The sequence below is a fragment of the Heloderma suspectum genome, chromosome 4, assembly GCF_057233095.1.
Source record: "Heloderma suspectum isolate Gila_16-S chromosome 4, 16-S_ref, whole genome shotgun sequence".
NCBI classification, from domain to species: Eukaryota; Metazoa; Chordata; class Lepidosauria; order Squamata; family Helodermatidae; genus Heloderma; species Heloderma suspectum.
In genome coordinates this window covers 132,163,308-132,188,064 of record NC_139461.1, presented here as the reverse complement: position 1 = coordinate 132,188,064, position 24,757 = coordinate 132,163,308, and the positions used below count along the sequence as shown (strand labels likewise).

The 24,757-nt window shown below is 40.7% G+C and overlaps 1 protein-coding gene across 1 annotated transcript in view; it reads right to left on the bottom strand.

Moving 5' to 3' along the window:
- RETREG1 (reticulophagy regulator 1) overlaps positions 1–24,757 on the bottom strand; it is a 58,238-nt gene that overhangs the window by 1,484 nt on the left and 31,997 nt on the right. Inside the window, exons 4-8 of the mRNA XM_084850565.1 lie at positions 5,853–5,979; positions 3,741–3,825; positions 2,810–2,947; positions 2,094–2,158; positions 487–613 (exon numbers count right to left, since the gene is read on the bottom strand). Of these exons, the coding sequence (XP_084706691.1) occupies positions 487–613; positions 2,094–2,158; positions 2,810–2,947; positions 3,741–3,825; positions 5,853–5,979 (542 nt within the window). The remainder of the gene's footprint in view (positions 1–486; positions 614–2,093; positions 2,159–2,809; positions 2,948–3,740; positions 3,826–5,852; positions 5,980–24,757) is intronic.

Here is a 24,757-nt window from a genome sequence, read left to right as displayed (position 1 = left end):
TGATAATGCATCTAAGGGTGCAATGCTATGCATGTTTAGACAGAAAACAGCAAGGCTGGCTGGGGAATGCTGGGAGTTGTAGGACTTTTTTCCGGCTAAACATGAATAGGATTGTGCCCTAAATGTATAAAACAAACACTCCTAAACAAATATTTTGGGGAGAATAAGAAAATGACAGTTTAAGGTATTTTGTTTCCATTCGGCCTGTACACACCTAGGATTGGGGGAGCCACTTGCCCTTTCCACTACTGTAATTTTAACACAAAAGCATCTATTTAGGAGATGACCTGTGGTTGTTTCCAATGGGTTGTATCCAAAGTTAGTCTAACTTAAGTCCCTTTCATTTCAATGGGTCTATTTTAAATAGAACTAACATTAGATGCAACTCAAGGTACACTAAAAATGTATTTGAGAATGAGAGTGGTTAGACTGTAAAATACATTTATTTGCAGGAAAGGTGGAAGCCTTGAAAGAAGCTGTACATACCATCAGATGTGTCTGTCTGTGGAGTATTTCCCTCAGACAGATTGAAAGTCCCATTGTCAGTCCAAGATACCTCTGATATATCTGTATCTGAAACAGACATCTCTTTGGCCACAACTGCAGGGCTAACCTGTATTTTGAAAAACCAAAGTGTCACAGGTGGCACGCTTAGACTGTAGGCTAAGTTGTATAACTACACATTTAAAACCTGGGAGACTATCTCTTTACATGTAATAAGAAATATAAAGCTTTTAACTATAGATACAAAGAGCAAAAGACTCCCTGCAACAATACAGAAACAGCATTATAATGTTGTTTCAGCATATATTAACATTATCATTGTCCATTTTGGTACATTAAGAATGCCTTGCCATATTAAAGCAAAATGGTAAGAATGGTGAAGATATATCTAAATTCTAATCATTTTCTAGACAAGCTAGGAAGACAAAGCTTTCTACTGTTACAGTTTGTCTACAGCAGTAATATGAAAAACAGAAAAGCACAAAATTTTGAGGGTAACTCAACCCCCACTTCCCGCCCAATCTAAAGATGTGTTTGAATAGAACAAAATTTCCCCTGCTATAATAAAATATGAGTACATTTATTTATTTATTAATTACATTTCTATTCTGCCCAATAGCCAAAGCTCTAAATATGCAAAGATAAGTTCAGTTAACTATCCTTAGAATTTTAGATGTTCAAACTGAACACAGAGGGGATCAGGATTGTATCAGCTTGCTGCACCTGCAAAGAGTTACATATTTAACCTATTGTTTACACACTGTGTAAACATATGAGCCACTGTGCATATGCCCTATCTGTGCAATCTGTACACCACAAAATCAAGATGCATACATATTGCATACATCAGGTGTAATTTGAGATGCCTTCCCTGTATTTTGGCCTACAACTCATATTAATGATAGCCAGCAAAGCCCATGGTGAGAGATGATTGCAGCTGTAGGCCAAAACATCTGGAGGGCCACAAGATGCCCATCACTGGCATAGATCAAGACTATGAGCATTGGCCCCTATGCAAATGTTAATCAGAATGTGTGAACAGCAGGTGGGCGCAGTGTGCCAGAGGGAGAGAGAGAATGAGCCAATGTGATCCTGATCTTACATTGGTATACACTTTGAATGTCTGTGCAGGACTTTTGATGCTGATGACTTGAGGCTCAGGATGCTGAAGAGCTTACAGAGTTCATATTCTGATGTGACTGCCTAAAGCAGAGCCCTGCTTCTAACTGCTTGGTGAAACTGAAGTCTTGACTTTGATTTACAGAGGTGGAAATTTATTGTGGGGAGGCCTGCAGCTTTCCCAAGACAAACACCTCATGCCAAGGAACAGATTTAGAGAAGCAATGCATCTCAAATTACTCTAGGCTGCAATCCTATGCACAATTATTTGGGAGTACGTTCCCATTGATCTCAGTGGGACTTGGCTCTGAGTAAACATGCATAGGCTCCGGCCATCAGAAACTGTTTAGAATTCCAGCACACATGCTTAGTGATGTGGGAAACTGCTGGAAAAAAAAATCTTGAACAGCAAGAGAAAAGTCAAAATATTTATTTGTAATCTAGAGAACTTAATATATGAAACAGCCAACCTTAGGACACAGAGCTGATATGTCTAGTTCACTGTCTTCTTCTGTCGACTTTGTTTTTCTCATTTCTGGAAAAAGAAGACTGCAGTCAATTAACCTTTCCCACCTATTGTGTCAGTCAAGTATTTCTAGTCACTTTTTTGCCACGCCAATAAAAAATAATTAAATTTGTACCCCGCCTTTCTACCAAAAATGGCACTCATGGCGGCTTACAATCAAAACTTGAGAGAAAACAATAAGAAAATACATTAAAAATAATTAAAAACACACCAATAACAGAGTAAAAACAGCATCCAGCTCAAATGACCCACTTACACACCAGAGGCCCTCTTCAATGAAGCTGTCTTTGCCTGCCGGCAGAAGGACAGCAGAGATATTTACTACAACTCAATTGATGCCTTCCAGATATAATTTGTATTAAAATCATGAGATTAATGTGCATAGATAAGTACTGTGCTACTTATTTATATAGCATTTTTCATTGATACAGTGCTTAACAACACATGAGTAGTAAAAATGTTCATTTTATGAGGCAGAATACTGTTTCATTTTGAATGCTTACCCCATCCCCCATTAAAAGCCAAACATTTCTTTTGGTATCTGTTTACATCAGTGGACAAACTGACAACTGCAAAAACAACACACCTATTCTTCCCTTTAGTATTCATCAAGGAAGCTGAAATTACATGGGGGGAAAAGTCTTCAAGCTGTTTGCTTACCAGCTCTCTCTTTCAATTTTTGGTTGATATAGTCCCTAATACCAAAGTCCAGTTTCAGCAGAAATGACTTCATGTTGCTATACACCTTCTGTCCAAATTCATTGCATTTGAAGAGTGGACATAAGAAGGCACACAATACTATAAAGGAAGTGAGAAATACAGGTACATTATATCACTTTACAAAGACTAGGCAGAATAGTATATGTTTGAGTCATTAGAAATGCTTCTTAAAACATGTAAAACGATTTCCATTTAAAAGGATATATTGTCAAGGTATATGCAAGAGAACTATATCTATTAAGTTACGTAAGGAACTATGTGTATTTTCAAGTGGGATCTTGAGTGGGCAAGGGACTGAGCTGCGAACTAGGAAGTCTTTGGTTCAAAAATCTTTCCTGTGCCATAAACTCATTAGATGGCATTAGGCAGGCTTTGCTTTTCAGACTCAAACTCCCATCTGCCAAGATGAGAATAATACTGACCTACTTTGCAGGATTGCTGCAAAAATTCTTGGTATAATTATGTGAAGCACCCTGAACATTCCAACAGTGACACTGTATGCTTATCGACTCAGAAGTAAGCCCCTCTGGGTTCAATGGGACTTACTCCCAGGTAAGGATGCATCTGATTGCAACCTAAAACTCTATGGAAGTGTATCAGCATGTTTTTTAAGGAAAAAAATGATAAGTCTTTGCTTTATTATGCCAGTAAGTCAAATTTCTATGCTTAAGAAAGGACTTCAGCTTTGTCAATATCACACTTTCCTAGCACTTAAGCCACAATTTTTTGCTGCTGGGGAAATGTGATTTTGCTCCCTTACTGAGCACCTTCATTGCAATTGTGAATGCTGTGTGGAATGTGGTTGTGCATGTTACCCTGAGGCTACAAAAAGAGTACACACCACATCCCTTGAGAACTGGAAGGAACTTACATAGAAGGTAGGAGAGTACAATTCCAGGAATGTAACTTCCCAAGATTGTGAAGAATGTGCACACACTGCAGACCAGAAGGCAAAACTGTTCAAGAAAAAGGCATTGAGTAGTAATTAGACAATTGCTGCCATATTCAGCACTTATACGAAACATGGCTTTTAACGTGATCTCTCTGAGATCAGCCTAAGTGGTAGAGTTTTCCATCGTCATCACCATTCAGTAAAATAATTAGAAGAGCCGGAAAAATGCTTGTCAACCCCAGGGGGTTGACCTCAATGGTCTTATAGTGAAATGTGCAAAATGTGTACCATATCAATTGGACAAGTGGACACTCACAGGAAAGAACAAAGGGTTCTTTCGTTTGTTCCTTTGTGTGTGCAGTGGGATGCTTGGAGAAGGCTTCTGCAGCTCAATTCCACCCCTCTTCCATCACTTTGGTGGCAAAACCACTTAGAGATATTTTTAAATATGTTCAGTGGTATATATCTATCTATCAAATAAATCTATTTAATAGATGTATGTTAATTATTTAATAAATTTATATATATATATATATATATATATATATATATAAATAATATGTTTATTTTTAATAGATTTATATATAAACCTTATATAAATAGATTTATAGATACTGAGCCTTCCCTTCTTCTCCAAATAGAGTTGGGGGGTGGAGAGAGTACAACAGTAAGTAGACCCGGGGCAAGGAGGCAGGGACAGTGCTGCAGCTCAAGAACTCTGCCTGATATCTCCAGGGAACCAGGTGCTGAGAAGACCCTGGGAAAGCTGACACCAGGGACCAAAAGGACACGGTGCGGGCTTCTCAAGAGCTCTGGAAGGTAGGGGTTTTGTGTTGGCTATAAGGATGTGAATTGTGGCCCCTGTGGGTCCAGGCCTAGTATCTGAACAGTTGCCACTACTTCAGATTTTCCCTGGCGGCAAGAGAGATCTGTGCATGTGCAACTCTCAACTGGGATAGTTTCAAGCCCCAGCTGTTTCTTCACCCTAACCATCCCAGCTAGGCAACAGAGCTGTCAACAAGCAAGCATCTCATTTCAGATCCCATCACCACATGCAGGCATCCCATTTTAGAAATCGATATTCTCCTACTTATTATGTAGAAGGCAGCTCACTACTGGTGATAGCTACAACAATGCCCCCGCCCCCACAAGTAGCTCAGTTGATTCCCCCACATTAATAATTTTAAGGTTGCATAATTCCCAAATCATACAGCACACCTGATTGCAAGTTCATAGTGAGATCTGCCCAACATATTTTGCTGCCCCCAAGTGGCTCTGCTGCATTATCATAAAAGGTGCACACCAGGAAAATCACTTGCAGTGCTTCAGAGGATGCTGGGGCACAGCATTCAGGCAGGGTGCAGCCAAGGATAATCCAGGTACCGGATCACCCTTTCCACCATTATAAGGGCTCCTAGAGCATCCCTTTTGGACCACACACTGTTTCATTGTCATAGGCATCGATAAACACACACACAAAGCCACTCCAAGCAACTGCTTTGGTTGCTTTATGCTATTGAACCAGCTGTGCTCATAAAAATGGCAAGAAATAGTAGTATTCCCTTCCCTCAAAATCCTTAGCAATTCATAGACCATTTACACTGGATAGTTTCACTAATTTCATTGCAGCCCTAAATCATACCAGTAATTTCCTGAAGATGGCAAGGCTGTACACACTTACCTGGAAGTAAGGCCCACTGAACTCAGTGGGAGTTACTTTTAAGTAGACAAGTACATGATTTCACTGTTAACATCTGTATTTACAGACATCAAGTTGTATCCAATGGTGGTATTCCACTGACAGAAGCAGTTCCATCAGCGGAACTGGGAGGGGGCAATTCTCCCCCAACTGCAATCCCCCAGTTGCCCTCAAAATCTGCTCTGAGGAGCTGGAAAAACCTCTGAAGCAGATACCTCTGAAGCAAAAACCCTCAGGCAGTTCAGAGGGTTGAAGGAGGGAGGAAAGAGGAAGAAAGTCCTGTCTTCCTAGCAGACTTCACCAGCGCGACATTGGATTTAACCCATATTATTGGCACAACCCACCAGGAAGTTTATTAACTGAAGGGAGATATATTGCAAGCCTCATTTTACCTTGCCAGGGTTCTGTTCTTTGAAGTGAGACATTTCTTGGAGAAATATGAAGAAACTCATCATTGCTTCTTCAATACATTGGTTCATTCTAATTCTGTATTCAGATTTGGAATCAATGACTTCCCATCTGAAAAATAAGAACAAACATTAAACACTCCCCAAAGTATCCTGTGTTCAAGTAATCTATTTGTTAGTTTTCTGACAAAACTAATTCTGAGTTATAGCTATTATAAGATAGTAGGTATTCTTCTCTTGTCCTAGGGCTGGTAATTCAATAGAATAATCTGATGCTTTTCTCTTCTCACACATACCATTGCCCAAATTATTTATCACTGTTGACAGTTCACCAGAATATCAGAAGAAAAATGAGAGGTAGAAGCAAAATATACCAGATTTTTTCCACATATAATTTTTAGCCTCAAAGACTAGAGTATCAAAATGCAGAATGAACAACTGCAGAAATGTCACGGGCTATATAGAGGTCTACAACTACTCTCTACATTTTGCATATAGTCCCGTTTAGCCTCTTTTGTACTTGCCAAACAATCTAACTCACTTTCCTCTAGTTCCACCTGCTGATTTCCCCCCTGAAAAATAAGCCAACAGCACTGAGCAATAGCTTTGTTTTGTTCTCTGAAATCTATTATCTACCTTAAATTACTCTGTCCTCTCACCATTTCATTTACCACCTGCTGCTTGGCCTTCATTGCCTTTCAATAGTCCCCTTGCTCATTTTTATCATTAAAAAAAAAAATTCTTTTTGTCTGCCTGTAAGTCTTGATCTTTAAATCCTTCAGATTAACTTGCCTGCTTTTTAACATCACACCTGTAGCACTTTCTCACTATTCCACAAGATCAGTGTGACTCAACAATATTGTTATTCTTCCATCTATAAATTACTGGGGGCACGGGATATAGGCCCTGGGCAAAATCTCTAGTGCAGCCACCCCCCTCCTACAGATTTCTTCCTCTCTCCCAACTCTGGCCTGAGGAAAGAGAATGGAGCCCTGTTGCAAAAACATTTGTGTACTTCTCTGAGTGGAAGATTGGGGATCTGGGTCCCTGGAAAGCAGAAGAACCTGAGTTGCATGCCTGCAAGTGAGCCACACAGTCACCCCAGAAAAGGAAGTGGCCTGGTTGCTGGCTGCAGAATCGCATAGGCTCAAGTCTGTGTTGGAGTCAGTCAAGGACCAGACCTCACCTTTCCACTCCTTCATGTGGAAAAAAGGGGGTTACAAATTTTTTAAAGCTAAGGTGACAATTTAATGGGAGCTCAAGTGGCATACGTCCCCTCCTGGTGCCCAACTTTGTTGACCTGCAATGCTGGCCTGACTAGTCTCATGGGTTCATCTGTGATTAAACAGCTATGCACATACAGCTAAGAATGTAACACATGCACACATGAAACATGCATTTTCACCAGTATGCCAGGGAATGGCCAGAGCTCCCCACCTCCTATACACACAGTGACAAATACACATCTGCCACCACTTAGCTAGTATTTCAAGTGGTCCCAATCTCCAGCATGGTTTAAAGACAGCAAACACAACTGCCACATCTTAAATTGTACTTGACATTTCTGCACAAGAGCTTTCCTTGCTCTCAAATTCAACTCAAAACATTTTTAAACCCCTCCACAAGTCTGTCAGCAATGAGGAGGATGAGAACTTTGTCACCCAGATTTACAGTTTCTATTCTTATGTGTGTGGCAGAAAGGCATGGAAGCTCGGCGATAACAAGAGGCAACAGATGGACAAAACTGGTGGTCACAAAGCGTAGGCAGTTCTGAACTCTTTCATCGCTGCTAGGTACATCAAGACGGCAAAAGATCTCTGCCACCACTTCTTCCCAACACATTCTCTATTTTCACAAAGAATTCTAGTCCATATTACAATGACAGCCTAAGCTACCAAATGCAATCCCATGCGGTATTTAGAAACGCCTGCAAAGTTTGCCATCCTTTTCTATCCAATGATAATGAAATGCCAAACAAAACCAAGCCCCTGTGTCTCTTTTTCCTACCCCCCCCACTTGCAGACCTTGAAATAAATAAGTAAAGATCTCCACCTGCTTTAAAATGTTGTATTAAGATACCCCACCCTCTTCCTTACTTCAACATGCTGTCAAACCTTTGTCACTTAAAGCGTATCCAGATGGCAAACAGAGTTGGGCAGCAGAATCTCACCTGCCCAGGCACCCACTCTGCATCTAAGCAACGTAACTGAGTCCTGTGCATGTAAGCCTGACAGCACGTGATGTTTATCCCATCCCCCACCCTCAAATTAGAAAGGCAAAAGGCATGTGTTACAAGACTTACATGCATTCAGTTCTAAGGTAAGGAGCCAAAGAGGTTTTCTGCATGTACTTAAGTCGCACAAATAGGTGCTGATTTCCCCTTATGCTACAAGGGGTTAGGTGGAAGAGGGGAAGGTGGAAGGCCTCAGTACACACCATGCACTGCCCTTTGGATCCCAGTCTAGGCCCACGGGCACCAGTTATACACTGCCTCTTGCATTTATGCATTAAAAGTGGGTGCAGTCCTGCCTCATGCTGGCTGTGTCCACTTTGCCCTTCTTACGAACAGCCCTTTGGTAACTTGCTGTCACATTCTTACAGGCCTATTCCAGGCTAATCCTGCCCAGCTTTAGAAGCTATACTTGCCCATACTGATGGAAATGTTTAGCAAATGGAGCCAAATGAGAATGTTTTACTTTAAGCTTTTGGATTTGTTCACTGGTGAAAGAGCTGCCTAAGGGGGAGATGAGCAGGCACACACCCAAGCTCTCTCCTAGCAGTTATGACAAACAGATGCCACAGCCCATCACAGCCCCAAACGCCAGCCAGGAGATTCAGTTCCATCAGGTTCTCTGAAAATGACTAATGGTCTCATGCTGTCAGTTTGTAACCAGACATCTGCTCCAGGCAAAATAAACCACTGCGTTTTTCTCAGAAAGGTCAGTAGCATCTCATGTTACTGATGTAAAAAACAAACAAACAAAAAAACCACCCCCTTCCCAAGCTGTGCTGGAATGTTCTAGTCACATGAAGAGGCTAGCATACACATGGACACACTAGCTTTACTCCCAATTACGATGAAGTAATGGCATGACGTGGCAAATCAGGGATTATAAAAGCACAAACAAAATGCTAGCAATTACACAGCTTCCGGTATTCCCACCAGTTCTAAGTAATAGCGTTGGGATGGGGAGATCACCTAATGTAGCTTTTAATTCCGTCTGTTTCTTACAGTGATATTCCTACCATGGATGTACTCCCTATCCCAAAAGCCTTTATTTGATTCCATTACATATTTTATTGTTAGGAGAGCAGTTTTCTCTCATGGGTTGGTGGATGTTTTAAAACCCAAGCTGAACACAGAAATTCAGGCAGATGAAGTGCTTCTTTGGAGCTGGACCTGAAGGAGCCTTTATTAAGGCAGCAGGGTTAACAAAGAAAGAAAACCACCCTATATGTACTAGTTCTGTTGGGATAAACATAAAAGACCACCCTCAATGCCTATTTCATAAAGATGCTAGAAAAGCAACATCTCCAGGTTATGAACTCAGTTGTAACTCTGTGAATGTTCCTTGTACCAAAGATCCCAGAATCCTATACTGCTTGACTTTTTCTGCTTGTCTTATTAGAACATCTCATTCAGTTACCACAAATCCACTGGCAAATCCCTCCTCAGCAGGAGGGGTGTGACTTCCCATAAGAGGTGGAACTAGGAAAAAGCTGACCCTTGCATACTATCTATACCCATTAAAGTATACAGACGCAGAATGTGTGGCAAGTGCCACTGAAAAGAATGAGGCTGAACAGCAAAGTTCTGGACGTAGGGAGCTCATGCGTTACTACTAAACCCAGGGAATGCATGTAGATTTTTAAGCAAGTTTAAACAGCTGTATATTGAGAAAGTATGTGATGCAAATCATCTCTGCCATTAGAGCAAATACCTATTACCTGGCCTGAGCCCTTACAAAGACAAGCTAAAAACCTACTTGCTTAGACATTAGAAATTAGCTTTCTAATTTCTAAATAGTTTACTAATCTCATTAAAAAATTAAGGTAGTGCATCTTTATCTGTCATCCAAAAGAACTACCCAAATTTCCAAACCCTCTTGTTTTATCACCCCCACCATCACCCCCAGTGTATGAAGCTTCATAACAACATCTATGTGCATAGTAAGAGATGACAGGTCCCTGCCCCAAGAGGCTTACAGTTTTCAATAGTATGTGGCAGCCTTCCCCAACCTGGTACCCTCCAGATGTTCCCAGCCAGTGTAAGAGTTGTTGTCTAACACATCTGGAGGGCACCAGGTTGGGAAAGGCTGGTATATGGGGATTAGAATATTTATTTATTTATTTATTTATTTATTTTTATTTATTTATTTCTATACCGCCCAATAGCTGAAGCTCTCTGGGCGGTTCACAAAAACTAAAACCAAACAACACACAATAAAACAATTTAAAATATATAGAACATTAAAACCACAATATAACAATACAACCACAATAAAACCTAGCAGCAGTACAGGAGTTTAAAATACAGATTTAAAACAGCAAAGATAAAAATTTAGAAAGCTAAAATGCCTGGGAAAATAAAAAGGTCTTCACCTGGCGCCGAAAGGAGTACAATGTAGGCGCCAGGCGAACCTCACTAGGGAGCTCATTCCAGAGCCGGGGTGCCACAACAGAAAAAGCCCTCCTCCTAGTAGCCACCCGCCTCACTTCCTTTGGCAGGGGCTCACGGAGAAGGGCTGCTGATGATGATCTTAAGGTCCGGGCAGGCACATATGGGAGGAGGCGATCCTTCAGGAGGCGAATATGGCTGGTATATGGGGAAAAACTGGTATTTGGGGACGAGGAGGTTGAGCCAAAGGCTTCACAAAAGACGTGGGTTTTAAGGAGGGATTAGAAGGAAGTAAAAGAGAAGTGGCTTTCTTTTTTTCTTTCTTTTTGAAGTTACATACTGGAAAAATATCATTGATTTCTTGCAAAAACAGTTTATGGAAAAATGAGTATGCTAGAAATGTTGTGAATAAACCAAGACTGAAGGTTGTCCCACTTGAAGGTTGAAAGACAAGAAACATTCGAACAGGGGATACATATGTAATGACCAGAGCAACTGCTGAACAGAATATCTGAGGACCCACTAGCTCTTCCCATCAAGACGCCTTCTTCTACCGCTCCAGAGCAAACCTTGTCCTTTCCACTCATCTTCTTTTGCAACTGTACTTGATTGAGTGCATATTAAAAATATCTTTAACCAGAAGTGAAGACTACAAAGACATACCAGCAAACTGAGCAAGCAACCAGAAAAAGACCACACAGAGACATACACATAGTGCACTAGAAAAAAAGATCAAAGTTGGACTTGTGAAGATCCCTGAAGATAATTATTTAATTGCTACGTTGGCAAACATGAAGTATTAGGAAAACAAAGATACACAGTCAGGGCCGGAAATATTGGAACAAGGATAACTGTTTTGGCAGTTGGCCTCTGTACACCACCACATTGAAGTTGAAAGGAAACACACCCAGATGGGAGCGAAGTCAGGACTTTCAGCTGTAATTCAAGGGGTTTGACAAAATTGGGGCACCAACCATTCAGGAAGTACAGCCAGAGGCATACACACACACCCATCATTGGTGGCTCATAAGTAATGGAACGAATGGCTGACAAGCAGCTGCATGGCCAGGTGTGGCCTGTTTCCTGGGTACCCCATGACCAGTCAAGCAGATAAAAGGCCTGGAGGTGGTTCTGAATGGTACATCTGCATTTGGTAGCTGTTCACTGGAACTCACAACATGAAGTCCAAAGAGATGTCCATGAGACTGAAGGAGGCCATCATTAGGCTGAGGAAACAAAATGAACCCATCAGAGAGATAGCAAAAACAGTGGGAGTGGCCAACACAACAGTCTGGGACATCCTGAAAAAGAAGGAATTAACTGGCAAGCTTAGCAACAGCAAAAGGCCTGGAAGACCACGGAAGGCAACTAAAGTGGACCACAGAATTCTGCTCATGGTGAAGAGGAACCCTTTCACAACATCTAGCCAGGTCAAGAATGCTCTTGAGGAGGTAGGCATGCCATTGTCAACATCTACAGTCAAGAGATGGCTTTATGAATGTAAATACAGAGGCTTCACAACAAGGTGCAAACCACTGGTAACGCTCAAGAACAGAAAGGCCAGATTAGACTTTGCCAGCAAACACCTAAAAAAGCCTGCCCAATTCTGGAATAAGATTCTTTGGACTGATGAAACCAAGATGAACTTGTACCAGTATGATGGGAAGAGACAAGTATGGAGAAGGAAAGGAACAGCTCATGATCCAAAGCATACCACATCATCTGTCAAACATGGTGGAGGCAGTGTTATGGCATGGGCATGTATGGCTGCCAATGGAACCGAGTCACTGGTGGTTATTGATGACCTGACTGCTGAGAAAAGCAGCAGGATGAATTCTGAAGTGTATAGGGCTATACTTTCTGCTCAGATTCAGCCGAATGCTGCCAAACTGATAGGACGCTGCTTCATATTGCAGATGGATCATGACCCAAAACATACAGCAAAAGCTACCCAAGAGTTTCTCCAGGCAAAGAAGTGGGATGTTCTTCAGTGGCCAAGTCAGTCACCTGATCTCCACCCAATAGAGTATGCCTTTCACTTACTGAAGACTGAAGGCAGAAAGACCCACAAACAAACAGCAGCTGAAGGCAGCTGCAGTAAAGGCCTGGCAAAGCATCTCAAGGGACGACACTCAGCATGTGGTCATGTCCATGGGTTCCAGACTTCAGGCAGTCATTGACTGCAAAGGATTTTCATCCAGGTATTAAAGGCGATCCTTAAGTTTGAAATTATATTGGTTTGTTCCATTACTTATGAGCCACCAATGATGAGTGTGTGTATGCCCCTGGCTGTACTTCCTGAATGGTTAGTGCCCCACTTTTGTCAAAGCCCTTGAATTACAGCTGAAAGTCCTGACTTCGCTCCCATCTGGGTGTGTTTCCTTTCAACTTCAATGTGGTGATGTACAGAGGCCAACTGCCAAAACAGTTATCCTTGTTCCAATAGTTCTGGCCCTGACTGTACCAGATACTGATTCAAAGGGAAGGGAACACAAAGGAACCCACTTTATTCCATGTTCTAAGGAGGGCACATATGCTGCCAGTGGGACATGTGAGAGGCTCTGACTCTTGTATTCTTTTTGTGTGTGTGGTACAATTAAGATAGAAGATGAATTCATACAATCACATTTAGAATACTTCTGTCAACCAATTCATTTCAGATATTGACACACCTCCCTGACTCAGACATGGTACAAGGGCCAAATTAGACATGCATGTATTTATTAAGCACACACTCACCCATTTGGTTATAAGATGGGGGTGTAGGAGGAGTTTACTTTTTACACTAAATGGAGCACACAGGAGAGGATAGTGAAATTCACCCCCGCCCCAGCTTACTTCCCTGTATTCCACTGCTTTGAACCAGGGAAAAGCAGCAAAATGTGGCTGTGTGAATCTACAAAGTCATATCAAGGGATGCTCAAACAATTGAACCAAAATCTAAAACACATAGCGTGGATATCAACATCAGCTGCTACAGATCCTTGTAGGGAATTTGTGAAGCACTGTGGATAAGCTGAGTGGTAGTGCCAGAAGCAGCTGGCGTTTCAGGCACTGCCTCTCTCTTTTTGATTAAGTGCCAAAAATGAGTATTTATTGTAGAAATCTGAAAGGGAAGAAGAACTGAGTCTTATTTTCCTTCATAATAAAAGACACACCCCAATATCTTCTGAATAAGATACTGGTCAGATCTGCTTCCATTCCAAAGTCAGCAGTATTGAGCAGCACCAAAAACCTAGTTAGGAATAAATTAAAGACCCATTCCTAGATAAATCATTATTCCATTATCCCATTCCAATGCCAATTATAGTAACTGAAAATTAAAAATAATAAAATAAATAGATGGGAAACTTTTTGCCTAAGAATGAAGATGCTTAATTTGTTCAGTAATTTCCTATACAGCAGACTGGTGTAGTAAAGAAAAATTAACTGAGAACAATTTGGGGCTGAAAATGCAATCTCTTTAGTGCACCAACAAAGTTGATCACCAACAGCTAATCAACAATTAGTCTATTTTTTAAAAAAACATTAAGAATCACAAGAAAGAACAATTTTTGACAAGACTGTTGTATTGTTTTTTTTTAAAAAAACTCTTCATGGTAGCTGGACACCTAGCACTAAACTGAACAAGTGTTTGTTCATTTTCCTTGCATATGCCACATAATCAAAGGAACAGAACTTGCACAGAGCTTGAATAGTCTCCCAGCACCTTTGTACTTCTCTACTAAAAAGAATTTCCAAACAAGTCATTTTGGCATTCCCTGAATCCCTAGTTAAATGACTTCTTGTGTTTAATTCAATCCAGAGATGTCGGTAGTTTCTAAATCACTGCAATACTTTTTGAAGACTCTAGAACCCTTTCTTTTCAGGAGCTTTACAGAGATGTCAACCTTCCTATATGGAAAGGATAAACCGAAGGCTGTAAGGTGTCTGAGGTGGTAATGTCTGCACTTCCTCCTCTCTGCTTCTCCCATCATCCCTTTGAAAACACACTGGGGCACTTCAAAACTTCAACTTCCAGCATGAGCATAGTTTGTAGGAGTTGAAACTCTGGCACTTTATTTTAATGCACTAGACATCTGCTCATGGGAATTAGTGAAATTAGGTGACTACAGGCCATGGACTCAATTTTAATCACACTATCAATCACTGATTGCAGAGTCAGACTGAGACCTACTTGCTAGACTACTCTTCCATGACCCAGAATGCAAGCTATGCTCATTGTTCAAGATCAATCATGAGTGACATTCCTATGCATTATCACTTCTCCACTGGACACCAACCTGTCCTCAATCTAAAATAAACAAAGAAACAAAGTAGCACCTTTTCTATTAGGCTTGCTCCGTTTGTGCTTTCCTTGCCTTTTCTGCAAATGTTTGGTTTTTTAATAATTTTGTGATCCTTGGATTAATTAGAGGGCTACATAGAGGGCCTCAGTTTACAGGACCCAATATTCCCTCATGTTTTGACTGTGGGTGCTCCAGATGAGGCTTTTAATGTGTAATTGCACTGCCTCATTCACAGAATTTTATAGGGGGTCCAGACATTATCATCCACTTGTAATCCTTGTGTGTTTTCCCACCAGTTCTTCCATCTCTTTTTTCTTACCGTGGAAAATCCATTATGTAAGAAAAGACAGAATAGCTACACAAAGCCCTCTGCTGGTTAGCACTAGGGCCTCTCCATCTGGGAGCATTCTGTGAAGGAGATATCTCTTAGTTATTTCCCACTCTCACTGGTAAGCTCTCCAACACAGTCAGTTTATGGAAAAATAAAGAACTTTGCCAGGCACTGAACAGAACTGGAAATGGAGCAGAATATCTCAGAGAGCAGCTCTTCACCTTAAAGCAGGAACTTCCAAATATTAACCTTTCCCTTAAAACAGATTAATTCAAACAATCAAGAGTATGGTGAACCCTCAAAATAGAGAGTGTAGAAGCATTTTAGGTTTCCAGTTTCCACCCATTCTTTGGTGATGAGGCAGAAAAGCACAGGCAGGGGAGCTACAATGTCCACAGGCATACAGATGACCCATTGAAAACAACAATTGCTAACCACTGACCAAGGTGCTTTGCTTGAGGATGTGCCTCTTCCATGCTGGAATGGAATTTGATCATTCCATCCAAGCATGCATTTCCATCCTGGAAAATTGAGATGCCATGTGGCATATTCATCAAATATTACTGCCAAGTAATCAGGCTAAGTATTCCATTTTTACTTTGTATTCTGTCATTTGTACATATGACTAACATCACTAATATTTCCTGGCATTTGAAGTTACTGAAAGACCAACCATTTTAAAATGTGCTCTAAATCATGAAGGACATGGCATTACGCTATGTTAGTCTAATGGGCAACACTAAATCTTCCAAGGACATAACATTCCATGTCAGTCACAACTTTCGCATTGATTTTTGTAGTATAAGCCTAGGAATGAGGCTACATAAATGCTCATAGGGCTTAAAATTAAGAATGAACTTAAGATAGACGTTTATAAAGCTTGCCCTCATCAGTCATTATTGTGTTATGTCAGAAAAATATCAAGAAAACGTATTTCAAAACACCAGCTTGATGTAAAACTTAATGGCTTGGATCCAGACTTAGTCATACTTAGAGCAGACCCGCTGAAAACAATGGAACTTAAGTTAGTTATGCCTAAGCATGATTAAGTCTAGATCCAACCCATTATTTAAATTGCTATTTTAATGTACAAGTTTAGAGACGAACAAATTCTGTATTCTTGGGGGCCACTCCAGTGTAGGGATCAGAAACATATGTTAGGAACATAGGATATTACCTTATACCGAGGCAGACCCTTGGTCCATCTAGCCCAGTATTGTCTACAATGATTGACAGTGACTCTCCAGAGTTTTAGAAAACCTGGGACCTTTTACATGCAACGCACATGCTCTACCATACCACTGAGCTACAGCCCTTCCCCTCAGCCCAACTTGCCACTTAACCCATCTCCACCATGGGTGTTAGGTTCTATAATAAAGCTGGTGCCACCAAAAACGAAGGGCTTCACAGTTATAGAGCACATGGATTCAGGCATTACAAACAAAACCCAAGTAAATGTGAAATCTCTCTTCCCCTCATGATGTTTGATAGCTTTCTTTTCCTTGAGTAAAGCAGTGGTAAAACACATATCATACCTGGATGAAAATATGGTATGACTGCAGGGACCAGGTAAAATTGCTCTGCAGGCTGCTTCCAGTTGGGGGCCAAGAGTCGACCATCCCTATACTGTACACTGAAGATATAGGTTAGCATAAAATAGTTTCTATATGAAACTGCTGTTAATAAGAATAATCCTTCAAACTATGGTCCTCGTAGGCAGTGTTTTCAGGCCCCTCTTAGAGGAAGATACCAAACAGACTGACTTCTTAAGAGATGGATGGAAGTAAGTGTTCAAATTACAGGGGGGCAGAGCAAGCCCAGCCCCCTTACCAGCAGCCCTCTTAGCTACTGTTCTTAGAGGTTACTGGGAGGGCATGATTTGGTTAAAATTGGAGGGAGTCAGTGGCTGGAATTTGTGGATTTCATTAAAAGCCCCCCTGCCTTGTTCTTCATAATTCAAGCTCTGGTTAGAGTTATCCTTATAACAAATAATTTATCTTCTTTATTAGAAGGTTGACAAGGCAGCTATTTGCTAAGCAAAAATTGTTGTATTCAGTAATACTTCCAGCACATATTCAGACTTGCTGGAAAAGCTAGGTTGCTCTCAGTATAACTTTATACAAGTCCAGGCTCACTCAGAAGCCTGCAGCAGATGGCCACTTTTGTCTCTTCTGGCAGTACGATTATGATTTGTTAGTCTTCACAGTGTGATGATACCAGGCTGCTTTATTTACTTCCAATATTTTCGGGCCACCTTTTAAGACCAAGTCCGGAAATTAAATGGGACTTACTCCCAGGTAAATCACATAGGATTCAGCCTCACAGTTCAAACCTATGCATGTTTACTCAGAAGTGAGTCCTGTATTCAATGGGTCTTACTTCCAAAAAAGTGTGCTTAGGATTGCAGGCATAGTGACTTAATAAGTTAAATGTTTGGAGCAGTTCTCACAAAACATCCAGTAACAAACTTCTGATATTAAATAGTCTCTTCTAGTTTTTAAACAGGGAAAATAGTAGTTCATCTGGCTGGTGGGTTTCATCCTTATTCCTGCACACAGAGCCACACTTCTGCCTGCAGAAAAGTACTGCTGGATTGTGCTCAATTGTCTGAATGATTATACTCTCCAGAGCCTTAATCATTTTTAATGGCTTTGAGCCCCGGAGAGAAGACATTTGGAGCCTGGAGCCAAGAGGCTTGCTGCTGATCTGTAGCAACTAGGAGTCCAGTTCTGTTTTTTGGACACTATTCCTCATTCTGGTGCTACTGTGTGCCATTCACCAGTTATTTGGGAATTTGTCACACAAACAGTACCATCAAGAGGGCAACCTCAGTTGATCTTAAAAACTGAGACTAGCCTCTGAAGTATGGGCCCAAACTACTAAGAACTTTCTGGGTCAAACCCAGCACCTTAAATTGTGCCTGAAAGGCAATAGGAAACCAGCATTGATGCTATACCAATGGTGTAATTTGCTGCCTACAACTCATCCTTCATGAAGAGAGTGATCACTGCTTCTACACCAACTGACGCTTCCAGGAAATCAAGAGAAACATCACAGAGGATGACAGAGTAATCTAGCCTCCTGAGGTTGCAACTTGTGTGATAGTTGCCAGATCCTGATCTTATTAAGAGAGCAATAGCTTTTTCACAAAATGGTGCCTATGAAAGCACACACATGATTTAGCCACTGCCATAACCTACACTTGAAGGCACAGCTGTAGAGGCTGAAACCACTTATTATAGGCATTCCAACCATTAAAATTCAAGTCACAAAACCCGTGACCATAATTCACTCAATCTCATACTTGCCAGGGTTCAACTTGGTCACCTGTATGCAGAACTCATTGTGCCAAACAATGAAGCTCAAAGTAAATGTAAATTAATAAATAAACTACACATGAAAGAAGTAGACCTATTATTTTAAACCTGGTGCTGGCCCAGTCACATATATAAAGTGGGGATCCAATTTTAAGAGCTAAAGAGAAGGACAGGTAAAGGGAGTTGAATCTTCCCCCTTCCCACACATTGCCTCTCTGCAGCCTGTCGCTCAAACCCCTTCCTGCCCTGCCCCCTTCCAAGCAAGCCCAGCTCAAAGAAAGTTGCCTGTGGGGTAGAGCTACACAGACTTACACAATGGGAGTAGGGGAGTTCAGTTGCCCTCACCTGTGCACCTGCTTTATATGAGATTACAGGCAGACCCAGGCTTACACAAATAGGCCTGCTGCCATCCCATGTCGTTTGAGCCAGTGTAGGCAGACACACTGCATCATGACACTGGGGCATGATGGAAATGAGGAGGTAGAACCGGATGTCATCAGCATCCTGACACTTAACTCCAAACCTCAACACAATCTCCCCTAATAGCCTCATGTAAATAGTGAAGGGGAGTGGGACTGGAAGTCTATAGGACTCCACAGAAAAAGGTCTGGAGGGGATAAGACAGGTCACATGTTGCCATCCTCTGCAATATTCCTCACAGAACTAAGTGGTACTCCTCCACAAAAGCCTCGTCAAATACCCACCACACCTGGTAGTCAAGTTAAGACCTCATGGTCAAGGGTAGCAAGAGCATATTACAATTATCTGATGCATCAGACTATTACCTATTATTTGTTCCCACACAGAACAAGTTTTCCCCAGGTTGAATTTAGGAACAAGTCATGGGAACAAACTGGAGATTGCCTTGAGACTAACAAATTTGTCTGAAATATTAACAGATCAAGTGACAACAAAATTGTGTCTGGTTTATTTGCTCCCCCCCACCCATATTTTATGTATTTCTAAAGTTGATATCCCTCTTTCAACACACAGACACCCAATCTAAGCCCGAAGCACCTCACAATACTAAACACATCTCAGTTTAATCTAATTATGCATTAAATATAACCATACTAAATGCAGAAACAACATGGAATTCTCCCCGCCCCCGGATAGGTGCCCAAATATTTACAATTTTGATAATATCTGAAAGTCTGAAAGAAGAGATGCCTTAATAATCAAGTGCAGCATCACCACATATTTTTTGCTCTGTATTTCCCCATGTATAAGTAGTCTCTTATCACACTCAGTTTCTGATCTAACTTGTTTGTATCATACTTCTGAAATGATCTGGAATACCATGTTCTCTTTTTGAAAGTAAGAAGGATACCTTGTGATTAAAATAGTATCTTGTTTTTCTTTTCAGTTTTATGGGTAAATGGTTCAAATTTACCTTTATATAAATTAGATTGATCTGTCTTGCTATTGTACCGGACTCTATTTCCACAAGATTAGCCTTTATATCATCAATTTCGCTTCTCCATTTTTATTTAGTTCCAGTATTTCAGTTTGATTTGACTCATCAAATAGGATAGGCACTGACATATATTCATTACCCTTTCTAGTCTCTCAACTGAAGAGAACAGATTGTCTGTAACTAAGTAACTAAGTATGTGTGGAGGAGATGGAGGGAATGGGACAATGACATCAGGATAAAGAATTTAAATTCATTATTCTTAAACTGTATTCCTCAACTTTGTCAGATTGCTCTCCGACGTAGATGGCTAATGGTTCCAAACAAATCGCAAGCCATAACCCAAGATCTTCTACCTCTGAACAGCGATACTGATTCAGATAAAAAGGAGTTATTTCCACATTGGACTACAATTCTCACCACTAGCCATGCTTGATGTGAGCTGTAGTCCAACACAACTGGAGCACCCATGTTGGGGAAGGCTGTTTTAGATCAACCCCTTGAAATGTTGCCTTATAGCTTGATGGAGACTTAAGCTCTAACTTGGAGAAAGCATTCCACATAGGCATAACTCACAGGAACATTGTGCCCTTTCTAGTAGTAATAAGTTATCTATCTGTCAATAACAGACTACACTAGAGTTATTTGTGTCTTTGACATTTCAAGTCTCTTATGTTGGCAGCTTCAGCAGAGGGCAAAGATGGACAGTGACTTTTTAGAAGTCATAGAATGTAATGTCACTATTATTTTATGTGATTCTAGTTTCCAGTTTCATCTGTCTCAAAAACACGGATCTTTACACTGCTATTGTCATACAATAAATTTTAGGCTCATTTCTACAGATGTGAAACCGTGTAAACAATTTATCTATGGGAGAGTCAAGGCTAAAATTCAGCTGATATTCCTATACAAGGAATAGAAAGAAATAAAAATACCAACAAAATCCAGAAAGTAATATTACAGTACCTTTCACTCTGTCCAAGGTCCTCACCTTCTGACATACCTAAGCTTTTTTAAAAGTGTTAATCCAAGGTCCAAGGAAAGTTTGTCAATCTTCCTTTGAGTTTGAAGAAATCCAGTCTTTGAGTCTCCTATGCAAGCTCCTGTTAAGTCTCACTGGTACAGGGTATATTTACATACATTCTAAGAGCCTGCTTGTCTTGAATGAAGTTCACAGAGTACTATTTTGATTGGCTAACTCTATGAACAAACAGGTCACACCTTATTCCAAACACTGCGACAGGCTGTTAGGCAGCCAGCACTGTCCAGAAGCCAACACATTTATGGTCATGTGAGAAGGAGCCACTACCCAGTTATTAACCATTCTTTGTCTGACTAGTTGAGATCCTTCCCTTCTCCATTTCTGTTGGCTGTGACTTCCAGCTTGTTAGCCCTAGGAAGAAACTAATGACAACTTATATTAATCATCATTTTTGTTAAATACATGGTCCAACCCAAAAATCAGTTTATGGCTAAGATTTTGCTGGCCACCTCTCTTAGGTCACACTGCTGGCATACATTTGGTTCCCCCCCGCCCCCACGGCTAGTCCCTTATGATCCAGTGAGGCCATAAAAGACTAGTAGTGTGCTTTGAAAAAATGAATGGGAGGCCCTACATTTTTTCCAGGTAAAAATGATTTCCTTCTTGTAGCAGCAGCACATGGAGATTTTACTCAACGTGTTCTCAAAGGAGTCTGCTAAATGAGGAAAGCCACTTCCTAACATGGTTGCTTTTTTCCATGTGACAGGCAGGCTAGCTCAAGATTTGTGTTCAACAACAGATGGCCAACACATGCTATCACCACCACTGCAGCCAAGAGGTAGCCTGCCAAAAAGTGGGTATAACATTTCTGTGTAATCCTTGTAAACAATTGGATGTTTGGCAAGGCTGAAAAATCCACTCAACTGCTCCAAATTATTTCAGCAGGGACCAGGAGAAGAGCAGCAACTCACATCACAGCCTCATATTAATAAACTTCTTACAGCAGTTAGTATGGACTCCTAGTGGTATTTCCATGACCAAATAGCTACTGACAAAGGTATAGGATAACAGCAGAGCTATTGTCCCCGTGGGGCAGGGGTCGACATGCTCCATGCGCCTACTCCCTTCAAGAATAATGCTTCCCTCTCTGAATTTTCAGCTTTCATTAAAATCTCTGTATCTATTTTCAAAGAGAAAGGCAGCTTTGAATAATTAGCTAAGAAAAGGCAGTGGTCAGAGGCAAATCAGTTACAAAATGAAAGTACTAAACTTACCAATTTGCTAAAAACAATGATTTTCGTATTTGCACTAAAACAAACAAAGCTCATCAAACAATCCCTGAGGTAAATGCAGGCTGCCTTTTTGAAGCCTCTATATCTACTGGCTGTGAGCATCTAGCTCCAGTTCACTGAAATGAGCCCTTCCTAGCTCAGGTTTTTGCTCATCTACTTAAGTATTATTGAATGCTTCATGACTGGGGTCTCCAGTGTAGTGCCCATGGGAACCAGTGTGCCTGTGGATATCTTTCTTGTCAGCTGTCAGGCTCCCTACCTCTCCTGATTTTTATTTTATTTTTAATACATTTTTAAAAAATTAACGGGGATACTGGCATGCTACAAAGCAAAGTGCTGGCCTCCATGAAGGTCATTGTTTGAGTTCAAAAGAGTAACTTGTATTTTGCAGCTCACCTCTGCCTTGTACTTTTATCTTGCACTTGGCCTTGGGCAATTTACTTTTCTTTTAGTCTCACCAGTTTGCCTTCTCAGAAATGAGTGTTTTATGACTGGCCATGCTCATCATGGCAGCCATTTTATGAATGGGCAAGTGCCCCCCCATGGTAGCCATTTTGTGAGAGTACCCATGACTCTCTCAAAATTCCAAATGTGCCCACTAACCCCAAAAATGTTGGGGACCCTTGTTTATGTTCTGAAATTTCCAAATATTCTGAAGTTGCTTTTTTTTAAAGGTCCCGGGACAAGCAGGGCTGTTGACAGAAAGAGGTGCTACAAAAGGAGAGAGCAGCACTACTGGTAGGCTGAGTGTCTGTGTGTGAGATACTGAAATCCTAGGTATTGCTGGCAGCACACTACTAACATGGGCAATTTTACTACCACATGGAAGTCAGAATTACAAGTGCCCCAATTTACACCCCTAGGAGCCTATATTAGATTGTAAACCATACTTTGTTCCATGCTTTGAAGAATTTTAAGTGCTCAGTAGAGAATAAGGGTTGGTGGTAATTTTACTTGCCTCTTGTAACCAAGAGACAGTAATAACAACAACACCTTTTAATTAAAATATGCCAGACAATATTTTGTCAAAGGCACTTACAGAAAAGTTGTCATCTAAATATTCAATATGGATTTGATTTGTAGTGTTTTTTGGAGTTTGGTTTAGTCTTAGCTGCTATTGCCTGAAGTGGTTTTATAATTGTGGTTTGATGTTGATCTGTTCGCGCTTAGGGAACATGGTCTGCAAGTATTTCAAATGTCAAAAAATGGAATAAATAGAATTTATACACATCCAAATGTATGCTGTTCATTTTCCCTCTGACACAGGAGCTGCCCATTCAGAAGAGCTTTCCATAATGTGTATGGGCCAATGTACCTCAGTCAGAAGCAAATATAGCTCTGTTTCTGTATGAAAGGCTGGTGGCAGTAACAGGCATTAATATGTGACCATGCTTATTATTCACACAGCTTGAGTGCTTACAAGTTCTTACTCCTAATTGAAGCATATATGGTTTCCCAATCTTGCGTGTTTCAGATTAAACAAGGTGCTAAACATAGTTGTCGCTTGCCAAACATAGTTGTCGGTTACCAAACATTATTAGATGGGATGAGACATACATCGCATGGCACTGCCAGGAAGCCAAATAAAGATGTATGCCATAATTTAGGTACAGTCAGTCAAGATCCAAGTTTCAAAACTGGGGTTGGCACAGTTGAGACACAAACCTTTGATTTTATTGCTTAAAGATCTTTGCCTTGCTGGTAGGTCAGTGGCATTGGAAGTTTCAATGGCAGAATTCCCACGCTCATTTTCCATTAGGCAGACCAAGGTTACGCAGGTCACTTGGTGTAGCCTACAAACTGGCATGCTGGGAGACAGGAAGCAATAACCTCTAATTGAGAGCCAATTCCTACATTTTAGCCCCACCTTGTTTTCCAATGCAACTTTGCCTCACCTCGATTTATCCCTTAGATTCTGCTTTTCCACTCTGTAAAGGATCCTTAGAAACCTCCTAGGTCTGGAGAACCCTTTTCCAGAAGCTTCCCCATATGCCTTTCCCTCTGATCTCTGTGAAGCCTCTGACTTGCATTGTTAAACGTTGAGCCTATTCAAAGCCTAAATACCTGCATTACCTTTATTTTTTCTGGCTTAAGATTCCTTCCTTCCAAACAACTGGGTGGAAGAAAAGCCAGGAAAGTGTCTTTCCAGTAAGCTACTTTGCAATTCTATTTTATCCTTACCCCTTCACTCCCTGGTGGCTCTACTGAATGATGTATTCAAGTTTTAAGGAGCAGAGATCTCACAATTAATGTTACATCTCCCTTTGAGCTTGTAATATGTATACGTATGTACAGATCTGTATGTAATACTACATACATACATACTCTAAAACGATGTGCAAACTTAATTAACTCCAACGATTGTTGAGTTCAAATGTATGTCATGGATTTTGGGAAATAGCTGACTTTGCTTTATTGGACTTGCTGGGAAGACTATTGAAAAAATGCTACTCCACCTGTTTTAAAACAATGTAAGATGTCTTATTATGAAATGCAAATGATAAATATTCATGAGAGATTATTAAGAATTTGAAAATGTAAATAAGTAAGAAGTACTGTATTAAATTGTATTAAAAAGAAGCCAACACAGAGACACAAGCAGGTTCACAATGAATTCTGGGTAACTGGCATATAAATAATGGTCAAA